Here is a 21,479-nt window from a genome sequence, read left to right on the forward strand (position 1 = left end):
CTTCGTTCAGAGGGAGAAGAGAGATCACGCATCAAGTTACTTTTCTTTATTTTACAAAAAGCACAACATTATGTTTTTACTCTAAGTGTACACAAATAAAAGAAGACATTCTATAGTTTCAACTGATATATTACTTATGTCTCTATGACAAGAAATGACGGAGTATTTTAAGTCTGTTTTGCTGCAATGTGAAAAAAAACGTGCAAAACGCGCTGGCGCGTTTTCAGACCTCAGGGAGTTAAAGGGGTCCTTGATTATGATTTCACTTTTTTAACTTCAGCTACTGTGTAATGTTTCGAAACACTGCTTTGGAGCTTTGCGAATCGAATCAGTGACTCGGAGCGCCAAAGTCACGTGATTTCAGCAGTTTAGCCGTTTGATAGGAGATCTGATTCACTGATTCGATTCGTAAAGCTCAGAAGCAGTGTTTTGAAATCGGCCCATCACTATATTGTTGAAAAGTCATTATTTAGTTTTTTTGGCGCACAAAAAGTATTCTCATCGCTTTATAATATTAAGGTAGAACAACTGAACTCACATGAACTGTTTTAAATATGTTTTAGTACATTAATGGATCTTGAGAGAGGAAATGTCATTGCTTTGAATGCAGGCCTCAAGGAGCCATCAGATTTAATCAAAAATATCTTAATTTGTGTTCTGAAGATTAACGAAGGTCTTACGGGTGTGGAACGACATGAGGGTGAGTAATAAATGACCTTATTTTCATTTTTGGGTGAACTAACCCTTTAAAGGTAACAATTAGATACACATAAAAATATAGTATCAAATTCTTGGATTTTTTTTAAAACTGATTTTTTATTTACACATTTGGAAAAGGGAACTGAACTAGAAAGTAGCAGAATACTGCTATCAAAAGGCTAAAGGTCAAAAAAGGACAATTAGCCATCCACGTGTCTTTTGTGGTGGACTGCAGCGGACCAGAGCCCATACATCTTACTGAATTCCCCTGAGAAAAGGGAAAAATTCAGTGCCGTCTTCCTACATTGTGCTGAGCTCCCTATTGTCTGCCAGCATGTGCATTGAAGGCCCTTCTGAAAAGATCCAAGTCCATCAATGCATTTCTCTCTTTGCATTCTTCCACACGGCGGTTCTTGGGGACGTCTGCAGCCAACTTAATTGAGAGCATCAAAGAAAGCCAGTTCATGTTGTCTCGTATTCTTTGAGGCAGCGTACGAGCCAAGAACTTCCCATCCAAAGCGGTGGGCATCGAGCGTTTGGGATAAAAGTGCAATCAGTCATGGCAAATAATATGTAGTGTAGAGGAGAATGCTGACTTATTGAAGGATGCTATTGTGTACGGATATCCGAGTGTGTGTGTGGGGAGGGGGTGAACGTCACTCTTGTCTGACTAGATGTTTTACAGTCACTGGCCTTGAGGGAGCATAGAACAGCATAGAGCTGACAAACATAAAAATGAGTCATTCACTGCTATATCCATTTCAGTCTAAAACATACTCAAAAAACTTCATCACCATTAAAGTTAAAAAGGATATTTTCATAACTAGACCATTCTCTTTTTTGAGAGGCCAATGTTTTGCTGACCTTTAAAGATGGTGCAGAAAGCAAAAGCTTGTATTATCATTTCGTCTGCAGCGTCCATTGCAAAATGCACAATTTTTACTTCCTTTTCGGGGTCAGTACGTTTACCTTGGGTTGTTTCGCCAAGTGTATAGTGTAAATGCAGAAATCGGATATGGGTCACCTTAAAACTGCCTGGGGTCGGTGGTCGCACCAGCGATACCACCTTGGTTTTTTTCTTACCAGTACCAGAAAGAGACTCAAAATCGATTTTGGACATACATATATATAAATCATTATAAATCATTCAAAACTGTGAAATGTCTTCTTTTATTTGTGTACACTCACAGTGTTGTGCTTTTTGCAAAATAAAGAAAACTAACATGAGGCGCGATCTGCCATCTCTCTCTGAATGAAGTCCAATCTGATACTCGTTAGAAAATGAACTGTAACTTAGTGAATACTTATCAAACAAACATGAGACATATGTCCAAAGAAACAATGAAATGTCAGGTTTTAAATAATGTAAGTCAAAACAAATAAGTCTGTTTATGTATTAATCTGTTTGAAAAGAGAGAGATGTCAGTCATTTCTGAGTCACCTCATTATCCACTAATGAGGCCACGCCCATGGAGAGCGCGCAGCATTCAAAGGCAAATTCTGAGGCGATCCACGACGCCCACTGTCATCAACTCGAAGAAATTAAAAAACGCATCAAGTTTAGTCAGATTCATGTACGTTTCATCGTTTTGAGACGCGGTGAAGAATAATGCTGGAAGAATTTACCTTTTACCTGAAATCGACTGTAATAAATACTGAAAATGTGTTAGCAACATATTAAATTGCAAATTAACATTTATAGGCTCTGTAATATAACAAAAATGATACATAAAATGTCAGACGTAATACGAATATTTAGACAAGATTTCTTTGGCCTGTTTTATGAAGTGTTTACTGTGAAATAACCTAGTGCCACATCAATGAAGCTTTTGTTCACAATGAATGCTGAAAATTCAGCTTTGCATCACAGAAATAAATTATATTTTAAAGTATATTAAAATAGAAAACCATTATTTTAAATTGTAATAATATTTCAGAATATTAAAATTTTTCTCTGTATTTATGATCAAATAAATGCAGGCTTGATGAGCATGAAAATTCTTTCAAAAACATTAAAAATAGTAATGTGTCCAATCTTTTGGCCAGTACTGTATACATTTAAAATATAATAGGCCTATACAACATTCACATGATATGCAATAATACATGCATGCATGAGATAAAAAAAATATATATCATGTTTTCTGTTAAAAGAAGGTGTAAGCTGGTTGTCCAAAAAAAAAAAAAAAAAAAAAAATTCAGATATAAGTAGAAGTGCTTTCCTCACAATCCCAGCCCAGACTAAATGCATCATGTTATTTGATGCATTTTTATGCAGAATTGATTTTCTGGAAAAAATATTATACATATAAATATTGCAGAAACTATTCCAGACTATGCTAAGTCTTATTGTACTATATAAATAATATAAATATTAAGCAATATAATAAATATAAAAATAACTACATGACCAGTTATTGTCAACAACATTTATTTGAAATAGAAATCTTTTGTAACGTTATAAATGTCTTTACTGTAACTTGTGAAAAATTTAATGCATCCTTGCTGAATTAAAGTATTAATTTCTCTCTCTCAAAAAATAAAAATAAAATAAAAAATCTTACTGATCCCAAACATTTTTATTTATCTACAATTTATATATTTATACATATTAGTTCAAAGAGGTATGGTTAATGGATATAAATTTAGAAAATGCAAAAAAAAAAAAAAAAAAAGAATGTGTGAAAATGCTTTAGCACACAAATATGTGTATACACACATTTGATAAATGACACCCAATTTTTTTTTTTGTTTGTAAAAGCATGAGTGATGAATAAAAATAAATGAGGTCATCCAGTCTACAACACAGAATGTCACAGCCTGTTAGTTTCTGTTTGTAAGGACTCTGTTTTCTTGGACTTTCAGTTTGTCATGTCACATGATCCTTTGTTCAGTTTCCCGTCACTCATCTGTCTCCATAGTAACAGTCATCATTAGAACATATACGTCAGCTGTGTTCTATTAATTATCCTCAGTTGTGTTTGCTATTTAAGTTCCTCCTGTTCACTCTGTCTCTGTCCGATCACTTATGTTTATGTGTGTAGAATTTGTGTTATCGCCTGCCTGTTGGAATTATCATTAAAACCTGCCTTTTGGATTTATTATCTTCTTCTGTGTCTGCCTTCCTGCAACCACCCGTGACAAAGAGTAGTCTTGCTAGTGTATTTCTTGCTAGTGCTAAGTAACACAACACAACAAGAGAGTGAAATATAAGATGAACCTTACCTCTCTTCCCTAATGCATTACAAACATAGGAGTGGAAAAGAAAGAAAGAAAGAAAGAAAGAAAGAAAGAAAGAAAGAGAAATATCAAATAGACATACACATTCTTATACATAGTGAACATTGATACACTTTCCATGTAAAACACATTTGATTAGACAGTGCTTTACTCCTTGTTTCACTGTACAAACTGAGTGAGAAGTTAATTTCACTAATGTAGATCTGAGCATACCACGCACACACACCTTGATGTTTCCTTAGTGACAGCATGTGGGACATTTGTCTTGTTAGGCACAGCCTGCGTTTTGGCATCATTGTCTTTGTCATCTGTGACAGCTGTTGAAAGCTTGAGGCCTAAAAATAGCCCGGTACGTTGCCAGCAGATGTCTACATCCACATTTTTAGTTAGGAAAATGATTGCTTTTACGGTCTACGAAACCTGAACACCTAGTATTGATGAACTTCCTTTGATTTTTTAATTTTTTTTTATGTTGATGTGAGAGCGATAGCGGGCGCTGGCCTTGTGCAGATGGGCCGTGGGCGTTGTTTTCCTGTGCCGCTACTATGAGCTGGCATTGGACGGGTAAGCTGTCACTCGCTAACAGCTGTTATGGCAACGTGGCGAAGTAAATGGACAGCAAGACGGTAAATGATCACGAGTCCGCTCTGAAATGATCATGCAATACCTTCTGGAGAAACATGCAAAGCCAAAAGGCCTGATGATAAACAAAGATTGATTCTCTGTCTACGTGACTCTGGGTTTTTTCTGAACCTACAGTGCACAGCATAAATGAGTACACCCCCTCTGAACAAATACAAAAGATGTATTTTCTTTATGATCACTAATACAATTCACGGAAAGATGGCAAAACTAAAATATATTAAACATACATAATATAAACTGAGAAATTTGTGTCATTAATAGCCATAAAATAAGTAAATTAACCAATTTTGTTTAAATTAAGGATTGCAGAAATGAGTACATCCTAGATTTAATTCAACAAATGTATAATATTCTAGCACTTAGTATGCCCTCCATAATTTTGAATATACTGCTCTGACCCTTCTTGGCACAGAGTGTACAAGTTCATGACAAATTGTCACATCTGTCCTGTTTAACTCCTGGATGATGAGCTCCTTAAATGCCCTGATCTTTAATGGGGAGTGTTGCTCAACTCGTCTCTACAGAATCCCCCACAGGAGCTCAAGAGTGTTAAGATTGAGTGTAATACATGTTCACAGAAGGTTTTTCACCTTGAGAGAATGCATATCCTCATTGTCATGTTGAAAAAATGCCCAACAATGCAGGGAATGAGGAAAGGGTAACATCTTCAAGTCTGTCTTCAAGTAAACATCTTTCAAGTTTGTGTATTAAATTACACAGTGGTGTGGGAATTCATGACAGCATTGATAAAGCACAACTCCCTCACACCATCAGCACTCATATACGAGCTTTACTACCACTGAACTTTACTGTGGGAACCAGGCACTTCTCAATGTACTCCTCCTCTAGCAACACCATAACATTTTGGATGCTGTTAGATCCAAAATGATTGATTTGGTCTCATGAGACCAGAGTATTGATTCCCAGAATCTATATTTTGTAAATATAGGCTTTGGAAATTGGCTAACTGACTTTATTGTGCTTTGGCTACAGTAGGTAGTTTCAGTGAGAACAACAACCATGTATGTCATTTCTGCAGGCTGCATCTTACTCTGTGAGATAAACAGTCACTCTTTTCATAGCTTTTGCTGGCTCTGAGACACTCGCTTGGTATTTCTCCTGCTCTTTGTCTAACAAAAAAAAAAAAAAAATCCCTCATCACTAAATGAAAGCTTAAAATGAAGGCCTGATTATTTCAGGGGTCTTGTCACAAGTCCATTGTTTTTGAATTTCTGTGTTACTTTTGCTATATTTTCACACTTATAACAATGATTTGGTAATCCTCTTGCACCACTGTCCTCTTTTGTGCTAAGAGATAAGTCTCCTGACATTTCTCTCCCAAGTGCTTCGAAGTGTGAGAATGATTCAGTGGGCTATATAACACTTTTAATTGTCAAGAAATTACTTATCTTTAAATGTTTTGGTTCAACATACTTACCTGTTGATCAAACATTGCCTTAAACTTACACAAGAACATTTTTATTTCATTTTATCTATTAACTTTTAGGAGGGTGTACTCATTTTTGCTAAACAACATTTTATCACTTTGATAAGAAAATCTTATTTTCCTGAATCATTTTGACATGCTTGTTTGGTAATTGATTAAGCAGACTTGCTGGAACATTATATTTCTAAAGAACACTAACATGTCTTCTAAGTAATTGAGTAACTGCTGACTTTCAGAAGTTTCAGAGGGGGTGTACTCATTTATGCTGTGCACTGTATATTGTAAAGGACTGATAGAGACATGACGAGATTGATGGCAAATTCACTCTGAACAAAAAGGTAGTGCTGGTGCGGAATACTGCGTTTAATATGAAAAACAAGAAAGAAAAAGCATTGATACAGAGAAATAAATGAAGGCAGGAAATAGACAACGCACCACCGGTCGAGATCAAGAGATATTCCACAGGTCCTACCTCAGAGTGGTGCTCATCGTTCTGCTGTAAAACCTCCATACACAGCTCTCCTAGTCTGATCATGTCCTCCAGTCTTTTCTCTGGAGATGCCTGGCTGCTATCTGCTGATACACAGACGTCCAAACAGTCACACCAAATGTCTAACACTCCAAACACTTCACACAAACTTAAAGTAAGAACTAAAAGCAATAGATCTAAAGGACTCAACAATAAGGATTTAATGAAAAAGCTGACTGCAGGGCTTGACATTAACACCCGCCAACCCGCCAAATGCGGGTGGATTTCAGCAGTGGAGTGTAGCGCAGACACTCCTACTAGCCACTTTGGCAGGTTCAATTTTATATAATAAACATTTTTCAATTGTAGTTAAAAAGGCATCTGAAATAATAAACTAATTGCAATGTAGTGTTGTCAAAAATATAGATTTTTTCGATACATATTGATATTGAAATAGATACATGATACCAGCTCTGTTGAGACACAAACCCGCCTTCCCTCACTCGTTACATTTGCTCCGGATGAATATTTTTTGGTGTTACAAGGCTTGAATTTCAGTGTGGAATTATGTGTATTGCGCATAATTTTACTCATTCCCGCAGATTTTGTGCTCACACCCAATGTGCGTGCACATAAAGTCGCCTCTTAGTACTAAACTGAGTTCATTTTTGCTGCTTATTGCGCTTAAACAGTCAAAAACACATGTCAAAATGCCGGTCCTGGCGAGTATTCACGTAAACGCAGTCAGTTATGTTTTAAGTGAACGTAAACCGTTGAGAACGAAAACGCATGTATAACAGTATAATGGCTTGGTGTGTCATGTCTTAAAGTGACAGCAGCCTAAAATATCTGCTGCCAAATTATGAGATAATATTAAAAATATCTATATGGCAGTTTTTCCACCATGATATCGATGTCAAAATTGTGGCCACTGAAAATGCTAAGTGGCTAATAACTTCGGAAAACCACAAGCCACAGTGGCTGCGTCCAGCGCCGTTCGCGTTTTCCCGTTCAGTGCCACGTCCTTAAATTAGTAAATGCATTTGCACCAGTTAGTGCGCCCATGGGCGTGCTGGTCTAAAAAAGAGGTGTGTTCAGGCGCATTGCCGGCGCATTGCTATTTTAAGGAGCTGAAAATAGACTGCGCCATAGACCAACTCAAACCTGGTCTAAAGTCAATGGCGCAATATTTTGTTGTTAGAGCGCGTTGGTAGAAACTGCGCCTCTGGGCGCGTCCACAGTGCGTGTTGACTTTGCTTATTACACACAGGGATGCCCATCACACAAACATGCCAAATATTAAAAACAAAAGGATTACAGTGTAAAAGAATATTATTGTGTAGGCTACATAAATATAAAAATGTAATGATGAATAGTCATTGCGTGTATTAGAATTAGGCTACCTATTTTCAATTCAGCCTATTACTAGTTACAATGATGAACAAAATTGGCTAATTAATTGAACAATCGTGCCAATACACACACATGAACGTCACGCCCATTACTCATTAAGAGAATAGGGACAACCCTTTTCAAAAATGGACCGTTTTTCCGTCGTTAAAATAGCAAAAGTGGACACGCCCTGAGTACACCTGCGCCGTGTGCTTTACACTTTGCGTTTAGATCGTTAAAATAGGGCCCTAAACTTCTACATTTTAAGGCAGGAAGTACACTTAATTAAGCTGAAACTATTTATATAGTGTACATCAGGGGTGTCAAACTCATTTTAGGTTGAGGGCTGGAGGAGAAAAAATGTAATTACCCTAATGTAATTACCTCTTATTTTAAATCTTAGTGAGCTGACAGTTACATTAATATTAACCATACAGACTACAAATCAATTTGCAAGAAAACTAGAAAAACTTTTACAGCAAAAAGACTTTATTTAAACAAAAAATTAGAAATTAGAGGCATTTTAAACTTGACCCAAAGAAAGACATAGGCATGAGCAGTTGTTTATTTAAATTAGATTGTATAATTTCAAGATTTATAGAAAAAAAGCTTTGTAAAATGTTACATAAGACACCTGCACAAAACAAAAATAGCAGATGAACTGAATGAAAATGCTGCACTTATAAATAGGCTACTACTTTATACGGAGATAAGAGGGAAAGAAAATGCCGTTCCCCTCAGAGATACATTCATATAAACCACAAATTCAATATTTATATTTTTCTTTCTATATTTCACGAACAGTGAGCTCATGCCCTCAATCTTTTCTCTGCTGGCACATTTGTTCTCCTCTTGGCATCCGTTTGGGGTCATGTTTTTGTTTTTGAATAGAAAGTTAAAAAGAACTGCATTTCAAATAGTAATATTTTGAAGTATTATAAATGTATTTACTGTAACTTTTTGATCAAATTAAAGCAATCTGAATAGTTCCGCTTAGATTTTCTCTTCTCAAATCCAAACTACTGGCTGACAAGTACCAGCAAAAAAATCCTTACTGTTGAGCCCTGAAAAGTATTCTGTAAGAACCTTCAATCTGGGCGTAGTCGGTCAGCTGGGAATAATTAATGAGCGCGGCTTTTTCCAGGCACTTCTGAACTATCTTGCGCATCTCCTCGGGTGGGACTGGTGTGGTGATGTCTTTCATCAGAGCCTAAAGAATGACACTTTCTCTCTCATTTATTACAATTTAAGCACATGCTAGTTCACACAAGACATGCATATAAGATGCAAAGCATGCACAGTTAATTGGCGGACACTCACCCTTTCTAGAAGAGAGAGCGTGGCTTTAAGAGCCCCCTCCGGTCGCCCGAAGGGGAAACAGTACCTATGGGCAAGAAGACAAGGGTAAAACTCGAGTGGTAATTAACTGAAGGCATAGAAGAAAGAAGACTGAGCACAAGCTGAAGGAGTCAGTCACAAACCGCTGTTTCTCAGCTATCATGGGACAATAATTGCGTCTTTTAAATAGAGATGTTTTCCAAAGCCTGTTGAGGAGGGACAGGTGTCGGCGTACGTACGGGCAATGCTAAATGGGATGAATGAAGACGAAAGAGAAGTAGTTCTTATAAAGGCCTTACACCTCAGGTGTGAAAGTCTCCCAGAATGGTTTGTGGGGCAAGAGGCACACTTACCAAGTGACTCAACAAGGTCTAATCAGCTTGGGCTGGGAACCGCACTTAATCCCCGGCACGCCCCACATCGGCCTTGCCTCTGTTTGCCGTCCATTTGCATAATCTGAGATGTTTGTAGCTTTTGTTTGAGTGGTTTTAGTTGGTTATTAGGTTCTGCTGCAACCACAAGACTCAAACCCTCTTTACCAGTGTTTCCAGCACTCTACGGATGGGGGGCCAGCGGGAGGTTGGTTTAAAATGAGGAGGGGGTGTGGTATATGAATAAAACCGTAAGATGAGATGCTATACAGTGGTCATCAACTGGCTTTGCTTCAGCGACCAGATATTACATTGTTAATACACTGTTATTACAATGTAATTACATGAATATTTAGTTAGTTTTTCCTTGATGTTTTCAACCTTATCAATCCATTAGCTGACAACCATTACAGGATAGTTATCTTACTAAATTGATGTACGTTAGGAGCAGAAGCATATGTGGGAGCTTGTCTTACCTGAAATGTGTGATTTGCTTCTCCAATAAAGTCAACAGTCTGCTCCTGATCTCCTCAAACTCCTCCTTCTCCTGTTCTGTAACTGTGCCCATTCCATCCGGTCTGCCAAAACAAGGAGGAAACGTTCAATTTTCTGTTTTATTCTTTACAACACCTGTTCATTCATTGCAAATGCCCTTGGATCCTGTGCCTCAACTTCATAATCAAAAGATTTTTCAAAGATATTTGTAAGTTTCACAAATATTCCAGCTGAACTGAACAATGCTTCAGCTCTCAAGGGTTTCGCAATCCAAAACGCTTAAATAAAAGAATATCAAAATAAACGTATCCTTGGTGAATCACATTAAGGTAATGCAAGAAGGTAAGCAACTGGAAATATCTTAAAAAGATCATAAATTCTTCAAATACGTTTATTCAAAATAAAATAAAATAAATATTTTGAATGAACTTTATTTGAATGTGTAAGCTTACAGATTTTGAATACTATTCTTTGAAGAATTTGCAATGTATTAATTAATATATGTTTGAATATTGTTCACAATAATCGAAGATATCAGAATAATAATAAAAAAAGAATTAAATTAAATAGATATCAAATCACATTTAATAGATTACACTTTTTTTTTTTTTTAATTTATTTGAATTATGTCCTAAACCTTATTTTATATTTACTTTATGTAGGATAAAATTACTGTTTCAAACATTTACTATTTATTTAAAATCATTAAGTGCCCGATTTAAACTAAATTTGCTTTTTTCAAAACCTCGTAACTGCAATAATCGAATGTATCCAGCATATGTTCAACCACTAAGCATTGCACAATCGCACTAAAGTAATCATTCCAAACTTCAGTTTTTAACTGTCGACAATGGGCAGTTTAGTTAGAAGCCATTGTGCCTTGCTATCCAAACCCTCCACACTTTCTGAATGGCACAGCTTAGCGCTGTAGAGAAAGCGCTTTCCTTACACGCAGAGGTAAAGGCAACTTGTAAACCTGTCTGTTCTGCAAATCCCTCTCTCCACTAAATGAAATCCGCCTTTTCTTTTTGACAAGAGCCAGCTAATCCCAAGAGAACACAAAGAGGGAGTGTGAAGAGCGGCAGAAGATGTGTATGCGTGAGCGTGGGGGGGGGGGGGGGTTGTAGATGAGAGAGAGATCAGCGCCTACAAATGAAAAGAAAAAAAATCTCCTTTTTGCATTATGGTAAAGGCTAAGGAGTGTATAAACTCAACATCGACCCTTTAATCTCAGTGTCTTTGTCTGTCGTACTGTGTAGGCTCATTAGTTCTTAAGGAAGGCCTCTTAGTTTAACTGCTTCTAACAAGAGGCCTGGGAATTGAACTGTTAGCACGAGGGAGAATCACTCTGGTTTAGAGTCTATCCTTGTTTGTAGCTCCCAGTACATCACCAAACCTACGACTACCAAAGCCTTACGGCTTCAGTCAGTAATTAAGTCTCTCACAATTCACACATCCTCCCATTGACTTGACTAATGCTAAACGAATCCTTCAAACCTTGAAACACATCCAATTCTACCTTACATAACACAACATTATAAGTGGTGTATGCTAAGGAAAGCATCGCTTTTGCTATCATCATTCTACAATAAGGATGCCCCACTGGATGGGGGCCAATGTGAGAGAATTTGGGGCCAGTTGATGGAACCGTCACTGTATGTCGTGTAGTTTTATACCTTGAAAAATGTAAACATTTAATTTTCTGTGACATTTAGTTATAATTTCTGCTTGCCAACTTCAGCTTGTCAAATCCTGGGCTAACATAGATGAAGTTTTAGTGAAACTGCCTGAGTGACACCTCAGGCTCGGTATAAGAATGAAAATGACAAAGTTTTGCCATTTATGCCATTATATAGTGTTTATGAATTTACATGTTTTTAAAGCCTCCTGTAGAATTATAATACCTATATAATTTCCAGGTATTATTGCAAAACTTTGTACATGTGCACATGAATTTTTACATGTTTTCTGTACATAATAATTGTAAATATGAAAAAATATAATAATAATAATAATAATAATAATAAAAAATAATACAAAAATATAATATAATCATTTAATAACATTGTGTGTGTGTGTGTGTGTGTGTGTGTGTGTGTGTGTGTGTGTGTGTGTGTGTGTGTGTGTGTGTGTGTGTATATATATATATATATATATATATATATATATATATATATATATATAAAAAAATATATACTACAATATACACTGGAAATATAATATATACGGAAGAGGATTAGGGCCAAGCAATAATAAAAAAATAATCTCGAATTAAAGTTGTTAAATTTCAAGAAAAAAGTCGAAATAAAATGTTGAGAATAAACTCATTAAATTACGAGAAAAAACGTCGTTAAATTTCAAGAAAAAAGTCTAGATAAAATGTTGAGAATAAACTTGTTAAATTACGAGAAAAAACTTGTTAAATTTCGAGAAAAAAGTCGAGATAAAATGTTGAGAATAAACTCATTAAATTATGAGATTAAAGTAATTAAATTATGAGAAAAAAGTCGTTAAATTATTTGAACAAATTCGTAATTTAACAAATTTGTTCTCGTAATTTAATGACTTTAATCTCATAATTTAATGAGTTTATTCTCAACATTTTATCTCAACTTTTTTCTCGAAATTTAACGACATTTTTCTCATAATTTAACGAATTTGTTCTCGTAATTTAATGACTTTATTCTCAACATTTTATCTCGACTTTTTTCTCGAAATTTAATGAGTTTTTTCTCGTAATTGAACAACTTTAATCTCGAGATGGTTTTATTTTTTTATTATTGCTTGGCCCTAATCCTCTTCCGTAAATATAGATATTGCATATTCTTTGTAAAAAAACTACCGTTTGATAAAAGTAAATAATAATAATAATAATAATAATAATAATAATTAAACAATAATAAATGTAAAAAATTAAATGTATTAAAATATAATGTACATTTTATAAATTATATTATAACATTTTATAAATTTATAAATCAAACTATATATGTGTATATATATATATATATATATATATATATATATATATATATATATATATATATATATATATATATATATATATATAATATAAATTTTTTTTAATAAAATTAATAAATGCCGTTAAAATTTAAATTCTTAAAAATTAAATTTGCTAGTCACAATGAAAAACAAGCAAACAAACAAAAACCTTGAGCCAGTAAGCACAACCTTCATCAACCACAAAGAAAACTGGCCGCCGAGTTGCCAGGTCTGCGTAACAAAACAAGCCCAATGGCCAATCAAAAATAGCCCAAAAGCAGCCCAATGGCCATAACCCAAATATCAAAACTCAAAATATGCCATTCCCATACCTAAAATACTTATTTTACAGTTACTGTTATTCAAAATGAAAACCACTATATTGTATACTGATCACAAAAAGTAACATCTAGCACAGTTTTATCATTGGTAGATATAAAATATTTCAATGCAAGCATTGAATTTATGCAATATGTCAAACATTTTACAAGCAGGGGGGAAAAAAAAAATCAACTCACGGCAACAGTTTAAAAGTAGCCCGATTCTACGGGAAAACCACAGACTTGGCAACCCTGACTGGCAATGGATAGTAAACAGACAAGCACCATTCACATTTTCTTTAGAAAATGTTAAAATGTACGTTGTACTTTTTATTTTAAGTTGCTTGTTATGAATGCGTCTGCAAAACCATAAATGTAACAATAATAAGTATACAGTAAGTAGACAATCACAACAAGCTCATTTCAAAGTGAAGGAACACAAATGTGCAGGAAAATGTGTTATTACCCTCCACCTCACGAAGCACTGCCTCAAGCTTGGCAGCCCTAGTGGGAGCGAGTGCAGTGTGCCGGCCTGTTGGGGGGCCGACTTATTGTTTGCGCCTGATGAAGCGAGTGTGTTTGAGACGAGTGAAACGTTGACCCGTCCGGGGCCACTCAACGAGGGTTAAACAGCGGCGGGAGTCTTGGGAAAGTCTGGCCGTGCCAAGATGTCCAGTAAGCTGGTTGTGAGGTTCAGAGCTGTGCGTTTGCAAGGGTTGTGTCTTGGCTACTAAGGCTGCACAATTTAAATGGAATGGAAAAAAGAAATGGAAACTATACGCTCCATCCTCTATGACAGATGGGTTGGTGTAGACCGATCATATCAAGATCCCATGGACCAGACAGAAGTGACAATCCAAAGGGTGATGATCTGGACGTATGTCATGTTTACAGTGAGTAACTGAGTGTGCCGACTGGTAAATACTCTTGTCACATGGGGCAGCCAAGCATGATGGACAGGCGAGAGAGGGGAGAAAGACTGACAGGTGAGAAAGAGGTTAGCTTGTGATTACTGTCACTCTCGTCGCTGTCAGTACGCCCTCGCGAGTTCATCTCACACATAAAGCCGCACCTGTCCGTTTCCTCTCGCGTACTTGCTTCTAAGTCTCAAGCTTCGTCGAGCCCAGGGTGCATCTGTCAGTCAAACGCAGGCGACTCCGACTGAAATGTGCCACGAGGATGTCTGCACTGACAAACATGTCTGAAAGGAGTCTCGGTTAACACAACCTTCATAAGCCACACCACCGTCACCTAAAATCGAACTCTGAATTTACAGAATCAATGGTTTCGTTTCACATCACAGTTGAGCAAAGCTCGGTTCTCAAAGTAAACATTTCAGTCCATTTTCTTTATATAAACTGGTTATGAATAATATATGATAAAAATTATACATGCTTCAGTAGATGCCATGACTTTCAAAATGACGTTTATTAGCAAACTTCACTACCCAGAATTCTGAAGAGATATCCACCAATCAGAGAAGTTGCTGTTACTACAGAAACAGAAATGGCAAAAGACCTCCAAGGAAGAAAAAAAAAAAAAATGTAAAAAAATATCCATATTTAAACAAGTTACGAAGTCGAATATCGAGCATCCGCCAGACCGCCTTCCGTATTCAACATACGCAGAAAGTTTAAACTTCTTGCAGATCACAAATCTTACGCTACGTCATGCGCGTTCACTATTAAACTTACGGAAAAAGTGTAATTGACGCGACGGCAGTTTACACTTTCTTCGTAACTTGTATACAGAAGGCGGTCTGGCGGAAGCTAGATATTCGACTTCATAACTTCTTTAAAGGGTTAGTTCACCCAAAAATGAAAATTCTGTCATTAATTACTCACCCTCATGTCGTTCCAAACCCATAAGAACTTCGTTAATCTTCGGAACACAAATTAAGATGTTTTTGTTGAAATCTGATGGCTCCGTGAGGCCTCCATAGGGAGCAATGACATTTCCTCTCTCAAGATCCATTAATGTACTAAAAACATATTTAAATCAGTTCATATTAATATTATAAAGTGACGAGAATATTTTTGGAGCGCCAAAAAAACAAAATAACGACTTATTTAGTGATGGCCGATTTCATAACACTGCTTCAGGAAGGATCGGAGCATAAATGAATCAGTGTATCGAATCATGATTCAGATCGCGTGTCAAACTGTCAACGGCTGAAATCACGTGACTTTGGCGCTCCGAAGCAGTGTTTTGAAATCGGCCATCACTAAATAAGTCGTTATTTTGTTTTTTTGGCGCTCCAAAAATATTCTCGTCGCTTTATAATATTAATATTGAACCACTGAACTCACATGAACTGATTTAAATATGTTTTTAGTACCTTTATGGATCTTGAGAGAGGAAATGTCATTGCTCCCTATGGAGGCCTCACTGAGTCATCGGATTTCAACAGAAATATCTATAATAATGAAGGTCTTACGGGTGTGGAACGGCATGAGGGTGAGTAATAAATGACAGAATTTTCATTTTTGGGTGAACTAACCCTTTAAATATGGATATTTTCTTAGCTTCAGAAGGCCTTTATTAACACTCCAGAGCCGTGTGGAGTATGTTTATGATGAATGGATGTGGATGGAAGCACTTTCTTCAGCTCATACTCAATCCCTATCACTGCCATTATAAAGCTCGGATACGTCAGGGTATTTATTAATATTTCTCCAATTGTCTTCGTCAGAAACAAGAAAGTCATATATACCTAGGATGGCTTGAGGGTGAGTAAAGCTTGGACTAATTTTCATTTCAAAGTGAACTAATCATTTAAACAAGTGGACCACACAACTGCGTAGCTAAATGATACTCTGCAAATTAGAGCCTGGCAAAAAAAAAAAAAAAAAAAACTTTAAACATGTAAATATTTCCATCATTAATGATTTATCTCATCACCAGCGACCCACCCGCAATTAACTGGAATGTTATTTTTTATTACTTGGCCTGCCTGACTCACAGATTATCCGCAGTGTCCACGGATATAACCACAATCCGCGCAACACTAACACATGGCTCACAACTCTTTATTGATCTTTCTTTTTTTTTTTTTAAATCACTATGGGGAAAATGAATTCCCGGACCCAAGACTGCAGAAAGAGTGTGTGGTCTCTGTTGTGCTCTATTAGAGTTGGTGAGTGCAAGATCAGAAGTGAAGATAAAGATGGCAACAATCTTCACAGGTTTTAAGCCGCACGCTCACCGCGAGAAAGGCTGCACTGTCACTACCTTGAGTTATTGACAGATGCATTAGATCAGTTGAGCGTATGCATTTTCATCTGAACTGAAGATGAGAGGTTTTCTGGACCAGGGTTAAGGCTATTGTTATTTTCTAGCTGTGCACAATTTAAAAAGCCTTGAAGCTCTTCATATTAGATTAAAAAGATCTAATTTGCGGACTTTAGCATTCCATTTGTCCCGTTTTTACCTTAGCTGTGCTGCCATTCTGGGGTGCAGACGAACAAGATGCAATGATGAAACACAAATGTGATGCTTATCTGAAGTCATTTTTGCTTATCGGCATGGTTGAACTGGATCATCGAAGGTCAGCAGCAAAGAAACTGGCTAATAAAAAGTGATATGAGTAAATGACTGCTACTTTTAGTCTAGAACTACAATAACCGTCATGTTTACACACAACGCCTCTGCACTTAAGATTTCAATCAACATGGGGACAGGAGAGCTGTCAGTCAATACATGGGAAAACTAAGTAACTTGCATTATATGAATTATTGCATTATATTTGGTTGTAAATATAAAAAGTAATGCGTTACTATACTAGTTACTTGAAAAAGTAATCCGATTACGTAACTCACATTACTTGTAATGTGTTACCCCAACAGTCCTGGGGCCCGTTTCAGAAAGGAGGTTAAGTGAAAACTCTGAGTATGTTAACCCTGAAATGAGGGAAACTCTGGGTTTTCCGTTTCAGAATGGGAGGTATGTCAAACCCGAGAAAGCAGGTTAAGTCAAGCCTGTTTCTGAAAGAGAGGTAACTGATACTCAGAGTCAGTTACCATGGTAACTTATATATATATATCAGTGGCGATTTCTTTAAGACTGCAAGGGAAGCTCGGCTTCCCTTATAATGTCACAAAATTAATGGTCAAATATGTACTATTGTATTAACATTTTATTGACTAAAAATGCGTTAGAAAACGTTCATCTCAAAGACGAGTTCGTTCAGAATCAGTTACATATAGCAGGTCGGCTGACTCTATTCCTTCTCATACATTCCCGCAGCGTCACAGTGCATTTCCCTATTGAAGCCCAGCGTCCATTGACTTCAATGGGGCTGCTTTGAACGTTTTTTTTCAGCGCTTCGAAACTAGACGGTCATTGGATAAACGCTGCGATTATGTCCCGCCCACGGACGCTCAGCGTCTCTGGGGGTGAATGGGGAGTGGGCTGGCCCGGACTCCGAGCTTCTGCGTGATGATTGGAGGGTCTGTCGAAAGACTGCATCTCCTTTTGACTGACAGCGATTCTGTACTATAAGGAATCACTGAAGCTATTCGCGCTCAGTCCCATCGCGGATTTCTCAAGTTCAGTCGAAATAAAAACTGCTGCAACCTATTTCTTTGATATTTGCTTGGCGAAATTGCTTGATTTTCATCATACATTTCACACAATTATACACCACATTCCTTGTTTCAGTTTTACAGAGTTTAATATTTTTTTTTTTAGATCGTTCATTCATTCATTCCTTCATTCATTCATTAATTCATTAAGCAGCCTAGCTCTGCTGGCCATTGAGAGGACACTGGTCAAGTCACTTGAAAAGACTCCTAGTTGGTACGACAGGGTCACAGACCATTTTCTTGAAAAGGAACGTAGGGCAGAATTTACTTTTAAATAAATAGACAATTTTATGATGTAGGCCGAAAATGAGCTTCCCCTCTCTGACAGACCAGTAGCCGCCACTGATATATATATATATATATATATATATATATATATATATATATATATATATATATATATATATATATATATATATATATATTATAATTAAAGATTGCATAAAAATTGCAGAGATACTTGCCACATCAGTGAATTTATGTTGTCATAAATTGACATAAAGAAAGCATATTGAATTATGGCCATGGGTCAAAAGTAGTACCAGCACAAAAATGACTGGATATCATGCATCAAAAAGAGCTTATTCTATATATATATATATATATATATATATATATATATATATATATATATATATATATATATATATATATATATATTATTTATTTATATTTATAAAGAATACATATATTCTATATATTCCCATGAACACTCTCTACAAACGGCTTCACGGCTGAACTGTCATTATTCAAATAACACCCCCCTCCAATAAAAAGCTACTCGTGCCAATTTTCCTCATTTGTAACTGGTGATTATCTAGAGAGGCTAATCATTACTGTTCCTAATTGACTAAATTAGCCATCAAAGAGAAGGAGCACATCCGTGTGTATTTAACATCTAATAAGTCAATTGACGGGTGATTCAAGGTAAGTGGAAAGCCAACTGCTTTCAGTATACGAGAACACAAAGGACTTCGCCAACAAGTGGACAAGGGACATTGCTCATACCACGAGCTGCATTCAGTCCTCTTACCACAAACGCAAGCGTATTTGAGTCTTTAAGTAATGTCATACCATCAATAATTCACATAATCAATTAGAGAAAACAAGCCTGTATAAAATTGTGATCCTCAGAGGCCTTATCAAAGAAAAAATTATTAAAATGTAGAAGCAGCACAAATGGACTCTGTAATTACGGTTTAATTGCTTTGCGTTTTGAGATAATAGAGAGCCATTAATTAATTTGCCAAGCAGACGCTCTCAGTCTCTTTTTGAGTGATGCTGAACATGGCTGCCACGCTGAGCGCCTCCCGAGTGATTAAAGTATTTCTTCTGTCTTCTCGTTGCTTTTGTATGCCCACCCATTATGCGCGGACAAAAGCCATTCTGAGTGTGTGTTTTTTTTTTTTTTTTGTGATCTATCAAACATGTGGCACTTCTCATTTGTACAACACAAATGAAATCCTTGATTTCTAACACTTAATACGTGAGAATTCAAAATGTACAACCTCCAGGGAAACCAAATGTTCCTTGCTGTTTGAAAGGGCTATAGAGCATTGTTAAAGTGCTTGTTTTTATATAGAAATTAGAACAGACCATTTTTAACATGTTATCAGTTTTATTTTTTTTTAATTTTTTTTTTTTACTTTCCCTATAAGAATGGACAAATATGAAATATCACCATTAATAAAATGTATAAAAGTAAATGTATACTAAAAATTATTTAAAAATTATTATATGCAAATAAATAAAAAATACTATTCCATCTAAAATGTATTTGTATTGACTAATAAATGCATATATATATTAAAAATTAAAAATTTAAAAATTAAAAAAAAAAAATAACATTATTAAAGGCAAGTGAACAGTCTGTAAAAAGAACAAATACTGTACACCAATTACAAGCATAGATAAATACAACATAAAGTTACAAATAATAGTGTATATGGTATAACTGTAGTATTAATTTTCATGTACAGAAATGTAATAATTGAATATAAAATGACACTGTTCACTGTATAAATTTAATATAGATTAATCTTTGTTAAAGCTGTGTTTTAGTGTTTGATTTACATGACAGACAACAGCAGGTATATATAGGTTGCTGTCACTTTAAGAGTAAGACATGCACGCACACATTCGAATTCTCACCTCGTTCAATTAAGACATAACCGAATGTGTTTACGAGAATACTTGCCGAGAGGGGTATTTTGACTGACATAATGCGTGCATGTGTCCATCCAAGTGCATTGAGGACATGAGAGAGAAATCAATTTGGACATCGCGAGCTATCTAAAAAAAACGCTCTCTCTCTTTATGTGCGCGCGCGAGCCTTGTATGCATGTGCATCTGCGCGCACCGATAACAGCGCTGCGTGCGATACCGAATTAAATCCTCTTTTGCCTTTTCTAGCGCTGGAATGCTTTTATATCTATTTAATGTGTGAACTAGCAAGACAAAACACGTTCAAACGATAACCTTTCACTCTATTGCGTTAAACTTGCATTTGATCCGCGAATTACATGCGTCCCGAACCGTGGGGCTTGGTCCGTACGGATCCGTTTAACAACTAATATATTATATATATATATATATATATATATATATATATATATATATATATATAGATATATAGATATATATATAGATACCTACAAAAATCTATACTTTTTAAGTCAATTTGGATAAAATTATCTGCCAAATGCATAAATGTAATGTAAATGCAAAACTGCACAAAGTAACAAAACACAAAAACATATTCTAATACCTGTTTCCGTGGACATGTGAGGCACAGAAGGCATAGCTGTAGTGCAGCAGGGTGGGATCCACCAAGGCGTTGTTATCCGAGAAGTCCATCAGGTCTTTCAGATAGCAGAGGTGACGATGGCAGCCCCTCACCCCGTATCGAGCGCAGTACTCATCCAGAACAAACACCTGGCCGGGGCTGAACCAACCCTGTAAACACAACAACAATTAAGACCAGAATAAAACATTTACTATGAGCATGAAATGATCTGATCTCAGTCATTCCTGACCAGAGTAATCTTTTTTTTTTTAGCCAAATGTTTCAGAAAAGTTTATCCGTAACGTAACAGACAGAGACACAGATTTCTATGTCAAATAAATGCTGTTCTTTTGAACTTTCTATTCATTAAAGAATCCTGAAAAACCTATTATTACCGTTTCAACAAAAATAATAAGAAACAGAAACTGTTTTCAACAGTTATTATAATGAAAACCATTATTAGAGTACCAATAATTAAATCATCATATATATATATATATATATATATATATATATATATATATATATATATATATATATATATATATATATTAGTGCTGTCAAAATTAACAATATCAAATATATTGAAAATATTTAACGCAATTACCACAGCATCCATTTTTTCCAACATAATTTGGCTAGCATTACATTATGTGATCACGCTCTTATTCACACAAATGCTTTTAAACTAT

General features: G+C 35.8%; 1 protein-coding gene across 14 annotated transcripts in view; it reads right to left on the reverse strand.

Moving 5' to 3' along the window:
* Positions 1–21,479, reverse strand: part of cadps2 (Ca++-dependent secretion activator 2) — a 193,350-nt gene that overhangs the window by 42,448 nt on the left and 129,423 nt on the right. For 7 of the 14 annotated variants that reach the window (XM_048159624.1, XM_048159634.1, XM_048159632.1 and 4 more), the window contains 6 exons: positions 20,770–20,957; positions 10,078–10,179; positions 9,213–9,276; positions 8,979–9,102; positions 6,504–6,607; positions 3,925–3,933 (listed from right to left, as the gene is read on the reverse strand). In XM_048159624.1, the coding sequence (XP_048015581.1) occupies positions 3,925–3,933; positions 6,504–6,607; positions 8,979–9,102; positions 9,213–9,276; positions 10,078–10,179; positions 20,770–20,957 (591 nt within the window). The remainder of the gene's footprint in view (positions 1–3,924; positions 3,934–6,503; positions 6,608–8,978; positions 9,103–9,212; positions 9,277–10,077; positions 10,180–20,769; positions 20,958–21,479) is intronic. The other 7 variants (XM_048159637.1, XM_048159631.1, XM_048159626.1 and 4 more) reach the window with 3 other exon arrangements.

The sequence above is a fragment of the Megalobrama amblycephala genome, linkage group LG15, assembly GCF_018812025.1.
Source record: "Megalobrama amblycephala isolate DHTTF-2021 linkage group LG15, ASM1881202v1, whole genome shotgun sequence".
Classification (NCBI taxonomy): domain Eukaryota; kingdom Metazoa; phylum Chordata; class Actinopteri; order Cypriniformes; family Xenocyprididae; genus Megalobrama; species Megalobrama amblycephala.